Consider the following 12,398-nt stretch of genomic DNA (forward strand, 5'->3'; position numbering starts at 1 on the left):
AACATGTCTCTAACATCTAATACTGATGCTAATAGCATCACAGCTGTTTTCCCCATCTGATGCTTGTCTGTGATAAGTTCTCAAAACATTTTTACCTGGTTTCCATTATTACTGGCTTCTTGGGCCCCCTCCAAAATAACAATTACTGTCTATCTGATTCTAATTCCTTTTATAGGAGCTCTTTTTCTCTAAATTTTGTAGTGTTTTAGGACTAAAGTAGCAAGGAAATATACAAGTACACAAACAAGAGCCTGTCTTGCTCCTTTTATCCAAATTACATCAAGAGGCTAGCCTGTGGAAAGAGCTAATGATCCAGTCAGCATAAGAACACATTACAAATCTGAAACTTAATACATTAACTCTAGATTCAGATTTATTATGTAATTATACATTTGAAGAAACTGAATATTTTTATATGATTGATTTTTCTGTTGCTGTAGCCTCTTGCAATGATCCTTTTAGCACTTAAGTTTCTAGTTGCATTCCACAGAAAAGGTTTTGAATGAATGTTGCTTGACAGAGACGTCTTCATTGACAAAGGCAGGAAGGTAGCAATGATTTTAAAAAAGGATGCTACAAATAGGTACAAAGGAACTGCAAGCCCCTGGGATCCTCCTGGGATCTCTTTGCATTCTTTTTTAACATGATGTTGGCAAGTTGCTTTCATGCAGCTCAAGAGCTAATGCAATCTCTACCATATGTGCTCCCAAGCAGTTCAGCAGAAAATCAAACTGAAGTGGAAATAAGCAATGAATCAACAACCCCTTGCTGAAATGACAGTAAACAATGAATTAACAGCCTGCTAGGGCATCCTTGAATCTGTGACTCCTGTGTCATATGGATTCCTGCCCTACAAATGAAACATCAGTCTTCTTCCATTGGCAATATAATCAGAATTAGGAAGTAGCCAATACAGAGTGGCTGTACTTAGTCATATACTTACTTGTTTGTGCCATGCTATGCACTGCTCAGTCCCAAGAGCCCTAAAACTTTTTATATCCATATATGTATACATTACCTGTGGAACAAGAATCAATTCTACAAGTATTTGCCCCAGCATTTATTACAAGTTGCACCTGGAGGAAAGGGCTTCTGTCAGGGATGTTTGGAAACACATTTTAAGCTTGCAGTTTCAAATAAATCTCAGAAGAAATGTAAAACTTAAGCAAGTTGTACTCTCTGCTTCTCATGCCATTCTCCTTCTCTCAGTGCTTGATTTAAAGGAGAATATAGTAGCAAAAGCTCACCAATTTAATTTTAAACTCAGTCAAAATGAGGTAACTCCTGGGCAGGCAGCTGTAGCTCTGCACATTTGCATGTGAGCCCAACAGCCAGACAGGAGCATTCACACACTCTTCTTCAAGAGGGGAGCGAGCACTCCCTCTTCTCTCTGCTCTGGGCTAGGAGAAGAAACACCTGTTTTTGTCTTTGAAGGTACCAGAGGTGGTTCCATGTCTATATAGAAATATCAGTTATGACCCTTTTTGCTATTTGTGAAATTGGGAGACAAAGACACATGACAAAATGGGCTGCTGGAATAGTAATTTTGTCTTTATTTTCTCATCCATTTTCTAAACAGGCAGTGTTATTTCAAAAAAAATCTGAAATGAAGTCATGGTCAAAACCACACATAGAATAACTTAAATAAACATTTCTCTTTTCAAGATGATTGAAGTATAGGATAAATAAAATATATTATTTTGGACGTTCTCCATAAACAGTTCATATCCAGTAGTTTCTCCATTAAGTATTCAGAAAATCAATATTTATTACTTAAACTACTCTGTCACTGACTGCATCTTTAGAGGAACAAGTTGGCTGGAAAAAATGAGATTTCACTGAAGAATAACCTTATAGAAATTATGTTTCTTAATGTTTATGCTTCCTTAATTCTCTCTTCTCTCTTGAACTCAGTCTACATCAAATCGGTTTCATCTGAGTGGGACTGGAAGCTGTTGGTGCTTAGTTTAGCTAAGCGACCAAGCAGCAATGGAAAACATTAGGGATCATCCAGAAAGCTAACACTGAGGCTAAGCTCCTGAGAAACCATCCTCTGAAGAGTTGCTCTTCGTTCCTATAAAGGAATGTATTGACTTCATTCAGCCCAGAGATTGCCCAGCATTAGCTTCAATCAGCTAAACCTAACACACACCCACTGCTTGCACAAGGAGAGGTTTTTGCTGTATTGAAGACATTAATCTAGGTCAACAGCTCAGAGGCTGTGGTGCCAGTCATGCACCACACAATTCCTATAGGTCCTGTCTTACCCCAGTGGTTACTGCTCAGACTGACTTGTCACCTAAGGGAACTCCTGTACAGCACTGCATGGACCTGAGGAGCAAAATGCAACTTCAACTCAGAGAACTCACAGCCTAGGATAATGTAACAAAGTCAGGCTGCCACAGCTGGAGCGGTGTCCTCTCTTCATGTAACAGCCCAGCATAACCCCATAAAAGAATACAGCTGGAGCTCATAATACTTAACATTAACTAGATGGACAAAGAGCAAATTTTAGTTCACTGCATTAGACATTAGCTTTTTGTTTTTAAACACTGAATTGAAGAATTTATTTCCTTCTGGTTTTTCTCATCAATACCACTTGTCTACAGAATTACTACAAAACACTGCAACAATCTTATATCAGCTAAAAATAACTGAGCAGGTTTGATGATGATCTTCTCCATCCTAACCTGAATCTTAATCCAGTCAATCTTCGTATTTTTTTCTTGTCACTTTTTATTGCCAACTCTATTTCAGCTCAAATCTTGTTTAGTGTCTGCCCTAAAACCTCCATTCCTATAGGCAAGTAGTTAGTTAAAAGAAAATCTCATTTCACTTTGCAGTTTCTAGGTTTCATAATTGCACCAAAAGGCTTGAAAACATGAAGCGTGTCAGCTTAAAGAAAGCAAATAAAAACTCTAAGCCACTTTTAACAAAATTCTCATAACTTTTACAAGAAGCTTATAACCTGAAGAGGTGAGGTGGGTGCCTGAGTCACAGAAATTTCTAAGTCCTTGGGGTTCAAATGTAAGGATTCCTCTTCACCTTCCTTTTCTTCTTCTGCTTTTCTACTCTTCTATTTGGTATGAGGAACGAAGATGCCCAAATTTCTGGTAGAAATCTTCTTCAGCACGATTCAGAGCTTCCTCATCTATGTAGACAGCTGGTCTCCGGGAAGCCAAAAAGTACTGCACTTTCCTCAAGCTCCATCCCATCACATACCTCAGCCAGCCACTGACAGCAGCTGTAGATCTGCCAACACCAGCATTGCAATGAACATAGACAGTGTGTCCATTCTGCAGCAGCCCGTGCAGGAGGCAGACAGCTTGTGGCAACATCTGGATTCTTCCTAAAGTTAAACACAAGGCACATTCATTTGCACTGGACAAAGTCAGTTCATGGCTGATGAACTGTGAGATATAATGGCAGACCTGATATATTCCACTTTTTTCTTTCTTTTTCAAACGACTTTCTAGGCTAACTTGTTTTTTTTTTTCTTGCAATATAGAATCAGATCACTGCTGCTAAATAGAGAAGTAGTTTCTAAGACATTTCTAACTAAAATGCCCCAAGTCTTCTCTAAATATACATTCTGATAACATCAGATGTATGTGGCATATTCATTTTCAAAGGAACTGAGACAAGGCAGCACATTATAGAGAACAGCACAATTTACATGGCATTAAAGTTAGCAAGACAAAAATGATTTTTTTTTTAATACCAGAGGTTTGTGAAGGTACCTACATACTGCTGATTTCCAAAACATTCAGTAAGTGAGGGAGGGAGAGCAGAAGAACATTTTGTACAACTTAAAACTGTTATGATTTCACTGTGTACTAAGCATACAGTCAAACAACACAGAATAGCCTTCCTCACTCCCAAAGGAAGGAACATACCATATTTTCTGACACTTTTCTTCTGGCTGTCGTGGGAAACAGAGCTGCAAACAGTGGAGCCCAGCTTTTCCTCATGGCACATATGAGCACTGAGATTAAGCCCATTCAAATTCCTGTTTTAAGGTCTCCTGTCTTCTCTGATGTCCCTTTGCTGATATGACAGTGACCTGTTTGGGGTAGTGGTATTTCACTGTGTTGAAAGCACTTGCTTCTGCTGGCAGGCTGCTTACTTGAAAACACTCACTTTCTAACCTTCTGGTTGGAAACAAGACTTTGATCTGAGCATTCCAACCAAGGACTTAAAAGTACTAGTAATTGATGGTACAGGTCAGGTGCTATGAGTATTTTCAATTAATTGCAAACTATTATATATGCCGCTATGGAGTTCCATCGGACTGGGATGCTACAGATAAGGTGTTTGTTGGGAAGGGAACAGCAGACACACAGCACTAGCTCTCCATTTTTAATCAGCAGGTGGCAAGCTGCCCTGCTCTGCAAACTTGCAGTCTTCCACCTACACAGCGTATTTTCATAATATAGGCTGAACTCAAGCTGAAAGTAAAAATAGTCAAGCTGTTATTGATGTCAGATGGCTTTAAACTCAAATAAAAATAATACTGCCAGACACAAGGTGCTTCAGATGACCTCTCTGCCTACAAGAAAATATGAATCATTTGTTACAGACAGCACACAAACAAACTATAACTTGTGTTCCAGCTATATTTTCATGCAAAATGTGCACAGAACTCCTCCCCCCCAACAACTGTCACAAAAGTGACATATTAGTAACTCAAAGTGTTTGTTGCTATTAATTTACTGAAAGAGTGACATGAGCATTACCTTCAGTGCTCATGTCTGCAGTTGGCAGCCAGACATAGGCAAGACCTTCTTCCTTATACAGTTTCATGAGGATTTCGGGGCTCATGGGTTCTGGGTAGCGGTTGCAGCCCCAGGAATTTTGAACAATGTCAGATTCAGTCTGGAAGTTCATCACAGCTGTAACACCCAGCTCATGCTTCAGCTTGATGGTCACGTGCTCCAGCTGCCGAGGGCAACTTCCCAGCCAGATGTTTGGCAGAATCCTAGCATTGAGAAAACATTGGGATTGATTGTAGTATCTTAAGGAAACTGCCAAGTTCAGCAGTGCTCCACTTCCAAACCTCTTGACATCATCACATTAACACTGCTAAGCACAGACTTTTCATGTCAGGCAGTAAGAAACTTCTTGTTTCATTACAACTTATTTTGTTACAGTGGAGTTGGTGATATCTGATGCTGGGGATCAAGCTCCTGGACTACCCCAAAGAGCCAGATGTACTGAGAAAAAAAATTCAGAGCATAGTTATAGCACAGGTCTCCAGTGCATCATTCATCACTAAGCTTGAAGTAGAAGCTTACTATCATCAGGGGTTAAAATAAGAAAACGCTGAAGATTCATGCAATTTACACACACACACACACACAGAGACGCACAGAAAAACAAAACAAAACAACAACAAGGAAAAAATCAACCAAACAAAAAACCCCAAAAAAAACCCTCAAAACCAAAAAAACCCCTAAAGAATTCACATGATCCAAATCTGCATTACTTTAGTAATAAGTCAAACATAAAGAAGCCTTTCAACTCTTTAGCTACCACTCTAAAGAGGGAAGTAGGGAAAAAAGCATTTTGAACAGCCCTTCTGTGATGAAATTTTAAAATTAATGAGTCGTTTTCTTCTAATTTTTCTCTGATCTCTTGGAGTCTAGTGGGAATCAAATACAGAATCACATGTATCGCTTCCCTCAAGGCCTGAAGGACCAGAAATTTTTCAGGAAAACAGGAGCTTTACGTAGGATGGGAAAGTACCAGAAATATGGTTGTTTATCTGAATCAAACTTCAAGATGTCTATGATTTTCCCATTGCTAATTATCATAAAACTATTGTATACTTCAACAGATGTTGACATTATAAACTGAATATTTAGAAACTGGTTTTCAAATGAGGGGTTTTAATATGCACATGCAATTGAACTGATGGTATCTACAATGGATAATTCAGATGCTCAAATTATTAGTGATCTATTTTAATTTCTTTACGCTTCCATTAACTTTGATTTTGAATGTGCAATCTACAAACTAAACAAAATATCCCTGCATTTAACATAAAACTTTGCAAACCTTATTAACAGCAACAAATCTGTTGCACTACTAACTGCAAACTTAGCAAACACTATTAAATGCAAATCTACAACAAAAGCAAGATCCTCAAAAAAAAAATGTCTGCCATGCATGTCTTATGATCTTTCCCAATTTTAACCTCAGCAACAAATAAGGAAATGTTTTATGTTTTTTCAGGAGCCTATAAGCCACTCTTAAATCATCAGGTAGCTATTTCCATTTTACTGTCACAGTAATAGGTATTAGGATTTAATTAAGACCTGTCATTGACTGCAATTACTAAATTCTGTTATATCAGTACGCAGTATTATCAAAAATAAAAATTCAGATCCAGGAAGAACTAATTATTATTGCTTCCTGTTTGTAATTATTGTTATTTTTAAAAAAATATTTTTATTTATTATTTAACAATTATTTATTGTTTCCACGGTGAGTTGCATACTAGCCAAACAAACACAGCATTTGGCCTTAACAGCCCCTGTTTCAATGGGACAAAACACTTGATCTCAATATATAGTAGTTGAGACCAATTTGAACAAATATATTACATAGCAAATAACCATTTCAACCATGTTCTAACAGTGAGATCACTTGAAAAAATTGGACTTTGTTTTTGTTTCACATACATGTTCAGGAATTGCTCAAAATCCAACATAACCAGCTCAAGCGTTCCCACTGATCAGAGGGATGGGCAAAGGTCCACTGCAACTACTTCACTGCCCCCCTTCCCATGTGCCAGCCCCACAGCAGCCCCCATCCTAACCTGAGCGAGTGACTGCTGTCAGGATTCTGCCACGGGAACCTGCCACGATGATTAGAGCATTTCAAGGTGCTGAATGTAAGCTACAGTGTCCTAAGAGATGCTGACAAATGGCTGGAGATGAGCAATGGCCACAAAACCCCATTCCCGGGACAGAGAAATGGCAATGTCACTAATAACTTGTGACAATATGAGGATATTATTTCAAGAACAAGAACATTAGTACCCTTCCTTCAAAAGCTTTCCTGTAGACTCATACATATGTAATTCACTTGATACTTTGTGAAACATTTAATGCATTAAATTACCTTGATGGGAGGGAAAAATGTGTGTTTTCTAGGATTGGATTAAATTAAGTGACTAAAGCATTCCTGATATAAATAAAATTCTGAGTAGTACTTTGCATATTGATAAACCAGTGCTTTATAATTTTTCCCCCAATGATTTTTAATGGGTGAATATCACAGCTGTGCTATCTGCAAGACCCCTGGGATACAGACCATTTGTTTATTTTGTTCTTGCAGCCTAACAGGTCTTGTACATGACAAGACCTCCTGTATTGCACAACACTAACTGCATTTACTGAACAATCTGAAGAGCTTACCAAATTTTCATCACTGTCATTCCCCACAATTGACTAAACTAGTGGAGGAATTCAGAAAATTACCTAAGAGATGTATTTTAGGACAGGCAGTTCTTATGAATTATTTTTATGATCAGGTCCTAAAGTTTAGCCTTTGAGAGGATCAAGATGTAGCCTTGACCTTGGTCTACAAGCCCCTTATCTACCCACCTACAAATAACTGTAATTCTTGGTCTTGCTGGCCAAGACTTTACCATCCTTTTACCATGCAGAAAACAGTACTGCAGAGCTTTCCTATCAGCCAATTTATGTAAAAGTTCTAGGATAATCCTACTGAATAGTACCTATATTTCTATTTGGCTTTATCTAGTTCAAACCTTACCTTTTTCTGACATCAGAAGGAAGGAATAAAAGGGGTTAGTGCATGTGTGAGTACAGAGACTAATGGAGAGGTTAGCAGATATATTTTATATATAGATTTTTTTGATAGCCCTACGGAGGCCTTCATTATGCTAAAGATCAGGAAAACACACATATTGAACCAAACAAGAATGTGGTAATTTAATTTTTACATCTCTTTCCTTAATGATATAACCTTTAGTTTTCCTTTTCAATGTGGCCCTTCTTTAAGTTGCCACTGAAGTTCAGTAGGTAGCTAGATTTTAGCCACAAGACTATTTGGCATGGGAAAGAAAGTTCTTTTACATTCCCCTCTAAACTGTCAAGTCATAGTGCTCTGAGCTCTCTGACAGCCACTGCTTTACAGCTCGCATGCGGGTGTATTCCAGCAGTGGATTATGTGATTCCTAAGCACATCAAAAAACATTAGGAAATTATTAGTGATCAACAGACCTTTAATCTTTTTAGCCAAACCTCTTTGATGTTCCCAAAATATCAAAACAGGACAGTGTTTTAGCAAAATTCTACTTGAAACTTTGCTTTAATATAAAAATGGCACTTTGTCAATGTACATCTTTACTCGGTGCATCAAGGATAATAAACCATGTTTGGCTCCAGAAGACATGGTCAATTCAATCAGAGACAGTTTATCAATGAAGAAATCACCTGGGGTGATTTAAACATCAACAATATTTAGTGATTTTCTGAGATTAAGACTTGGAGATTGTCTGTAAGCCCTTTCTTTATAGGTAATTTCTGTCAGCTACTTTCAGCCTGCCCAACTCTTCAGTTACCCACCAGCAGTATGGATACAATATTTACCTTAAGGGGACTTTTAGGGGTCCAACGGATGAATTAATATGAGAAGCTTGAAGTTGTGGTAACAAGAACTAAATGTTAGGGAAATGTTATTCAGTTTATTTTTACAGAGCCCAGACTGAAGGCTGACATATTTAAAACCTGCTTTTTGACTTACAAACTGAGAAAACCAACAATTATTTATCATTACCAAGGAGTAAATATGGAACACCCTGCAAACACTTGTACATTTCTTTTCCAGCACTCTTAAATTATTTTTAATGTTCTAGACATATATTGTGTTTGTTGGCTTTCCCCCAGGACCCTGCACAGTCTGGATTAAAATGACAATTCAGAGTGAATTATATATAACACTGTTATATATAACAATTCAGAGTGAATGCATCTAAAATAGCAAATGCATTCAATTTAATCAATGTGTATGCAAATGGTCTTCCCATCCCTATGGAGAAAATGAGTCTGAGGCAATGAAAAATTAGCACTGTGAAACTTATTTTTTAATGGTGCAGACTAATTCTCAGGCTGCTTCACAACACATGACACACCATACCTCTCAATCTTAGTACACTACAAAAGCAGCCCAGCAACTGGAATTGTAGGGATTTGATTTCTGAGGGAGGTGACCTGGCCTAGGGGAAGACACCAGGTTACTGCATCAGGCAGTCAGCTCTTCCTCCATGACACCAATGTCTACTCTGCTTCTTCAGCAGCTCCTGTTTTCCTTTTGCTAATAATGCTTTGAGACAAACAGATCCTAAATTGAAATTTCCTTAAAATGCTGAGTTGCAAGCTGGGATGACTCAGGTACTGCTTCCAGATCTGAGCAATCATCAGTGTGCTAGGAGAAGGCATCTTAGAATCTACCCTAAAATTAATCAACCCTCTAAGAGTTACAGTTCTTATAGAAAAGGGTAGGATTTGGCACTTTAGGAACACATTTCATAAGAATATCTATCAGGTACTGACAGATGTCCTTTTATCTTGATAGTTGCCAGCTTTAATCAAAAGAGACGACTTTGCCAAACTAAGCAGGGTATTTGTCATTGGTTATTAGCAACAATGATCCATCAATGATGCCATTTGTTTATACCAGTGATATTTTTGAACAAGGACCAGTCTATTATTTTAAATGAAAAGTGATGGATTGAATCATCCCTCAATGCCAGATAAAGGGGTAGCCTGTGTTAAAGCTTGCACTCCACTTTTCTACACCAGACTTCCTTAGATCCCATTAAGCATCTGATGACTGTGTACTAAAATACACATATAACAAAACAGAGCCATTTAGCTGAAACAACAAACAAAAAAATGATTAAATTGACTCTGTTCTCCCTCAAGACTCTTATTTCCTAAAGGTACAGCATTCAACCACAGCTACATGGAACTTGCAGTAAAACTTACTCTGCATTCCCAGAAGAGCAACGTATATAATTCAGTCAATTTACCCCAGCATTTTGTGTTGCTTCTCGGCATACAGAGTAGTTTTTTGCACCAATGTAGCGCTATTACCCAGGTACCACTACAAGCAAGCAGTCCAAAGGGAATATTGGCCTGAAGTATAACTCAGTTACAGATGATTTTTGCAGCACTTGAACTGCTAGAGACTGTTTCCAATTACACTGTCTTCCTATTTCCTCTTGTGATGGCATTGGAGTAGGAACTCATTCAGAATTTTTTTATAAGGTGGATTTTTAATCGAAAATTATTATCTGTCTGAACCAAAAGCTTCATAGAAATTTTCAACTTTCAGCCAAATCTAAAGTAGTTCAAAGACCAGATGTCCGTTCCCTGTCTCATATGACACAAAAAAAAGATTTCCAGAAGTATTGCTTTGAGCATATTCCAAATGAGAATATAGGAAATCCTCAGCTATAGCTGAGATGCTCTTTCATCTTTTCTATATTCTCTGCCTTGTGACAAGGCACATTGCTTTAAATGGCAATACCACTGGATTATAATGACCCGGAACTATCATCCTGCATATGCTCCTTCTTTTGCCTGTGGCATCCTTCTAACAACATATAGCAGCTTATTTATAGGTCTGTGTGTGCCTTCCCTGGAGTACCAAATTAGACATCTCTCTTCCAGGCCTTCCTTTTTCTTTTCTCTGAACCTGTGACAGTGAGCACTTCCTAGAAATCAGATGAGGTTCCTTTACTTTTGTCAGAGCAATCTGGAAACATTACTTACATTGCTGTCTAATGCCCTGAAATGCATTCACAGATAGAGAAGAATTTTCAGATGACCAAATCCTGTTCTCCAGTGGAAGATCTGAGCATGTTCAAATATTCTTCACTATGCAGAAAACACACTGATTACTATCCTCGCCTCAGAAAAAAAATTTTGTCCAGTATGAATAGTGCAGTCACAGGTCATAGACACACCTTCTTGTCTCCACAACGGACACAAAGAACAGATTATTTCCTTCCACTCTGTAAAACCCTTTTATTTATCTCTGAGTAACTAACACACTCCAACACAGCTTTCCATTCTTCACACATACACACACACACACATACACATGCTTGTCATATATTCAAAGCATCTGATCACCCTTGTTTGCCCTTGGACTCTCTCTCTTTTTGAATATGTTATGCCCAGTACTGAAAAGAGTACATTTCTGAGAAGAACCAAAGATTACTTACTTCTTGTGCTTCAAAGACTTTATCCCTCTTTAAAGTTCCCTGGCAGTTCTTCTACAGCATGTCATTGTGACCTATATTCAACATGGGATTCCTTTTTCAAGTTAAGATTTTTCCAAACAGATGAACCTACTCAACAAGGAGAGCCTAAAGTTTGCCCAAACAATTTTTAGTTTCAATTGCCAGTAGTGTCAAATTAAACTAAATGAATATGCAGCAAAGGAGCAGATGAAATTCACAGTTGATGACTGCATCTCAGCAATATGTCCTGGAATAAATAATCTCACATGCACATCACTGTGTTTTAAATTAACTATAATCAAATAGAAAGGGAAACAGTACCTGCTTGTAGTGACACTTGGTGAAGGCATTGCTTTATAAAGAGATAAAAGTGGAAATATGAGCCTGTACCAAGAAGTGAACTGAAAGTAACAGAAAATTTATAGTAACGGGGTCTAAAAATCACTGATCCTATTCTATGCACTCAAATTTCAAACTTTTTACTAATATTTTATTGTATCAAGAAAGATACAGAAAAATGAAAATATTCAAAATACAGTAGATTCCAGATATTTTTTGTGAAAATACTTTCAAATGAGGGAAGACTAAGGATTTAATATTCTTAAGAGAGAATTTAGCAACTGTTTAAAGATAATATATATGAGAAGGGCAAACCAACTGGCTTTATCTAAATAAAAGACATAAAGAATATCAAATTCCATATAGTTTCACCTATAAAGTAATTACCAAGAGATGAGAAAAATAGCAACATTTTTAAAATAATTTTTTAGTCTTGTGTCTTCCTCCAAAATACGGACAGAATGGACAGATATCAAAACAGATGAGTCCCTTGTTTGGTCTTGTACAGGAATTTTGGTTTTACTATAGTCTGCTTAAAAAAAGGACAGAAAGATCTCTCAGCAAAATGCCTCTTTTCCAATGAAATAATAATGTAGGACTGGGGAGTTACGACACTGACATTTCATTGCATATTGCAGAGGGCACAAGGGTAAATGGCTGTGGTCTTAATCCCTTCTCCTGTTGATTTACTGATAAAGTCTCCTTGCACAAGACAAACTGATGGACCCTTAGTGGTGAGAAGCCTGACTTAAGCAGAATTGACTGGGAACAAGTTAGA

At 37.6% G+C, this 12,398-nt stretch overlaps 1 protein-coding gene across 4 annotated transcripts in view; it reads right to left on the reverse strand.

Annotated features, from left to right (window-relative positions):
• Positions 1–1,530: 1,530 nt before the first annotated feature.
• Positions 1,531–12,398, reverse strand: part of EPM2A (EPM2A glucan phosphatase, laforin) — a 45,286-nt gene continuing 34,418 nt past the window's right edge. For all 4 annotated transcript variants that reach the window (XM_068184878.1, XM_068184875.1, XM_068184876.1 and 1 more), the window contains exons 3-4: positions 4,737–4,978; positions 1,531–3,349 (exon numbers count right to left, since the gene is read on the reverse strand). In XM_068184878.1, coding sequence (XP_068040979.1) covers positions 3,069–3,349; positions 4,737–4,978 — 523 coding nt within the window. In that variant the 3' untranslated portion in view covers positions 1,531–3,068. The remainder of the gene's footprint in view (positions 3,350–4,736; positions 4,979–12,398) is intronic.

This window comes from Anomalospiza imberbis, chromosome 3 (genome assembly GCF_031753505.1).
Source record: "Anomalospiza imberbis isolate Cuckoo-Finch-1a 21T00152 chromosome 3, ASM3175350v1, whole genome shotgun sequence".
Classification (NCBI taxonomy): Eukaryota; Metazoa; Chordata; class Aves; order Passeriformes; family Viduidae; genus Anomalospiza; species Anomalospiza imberbis.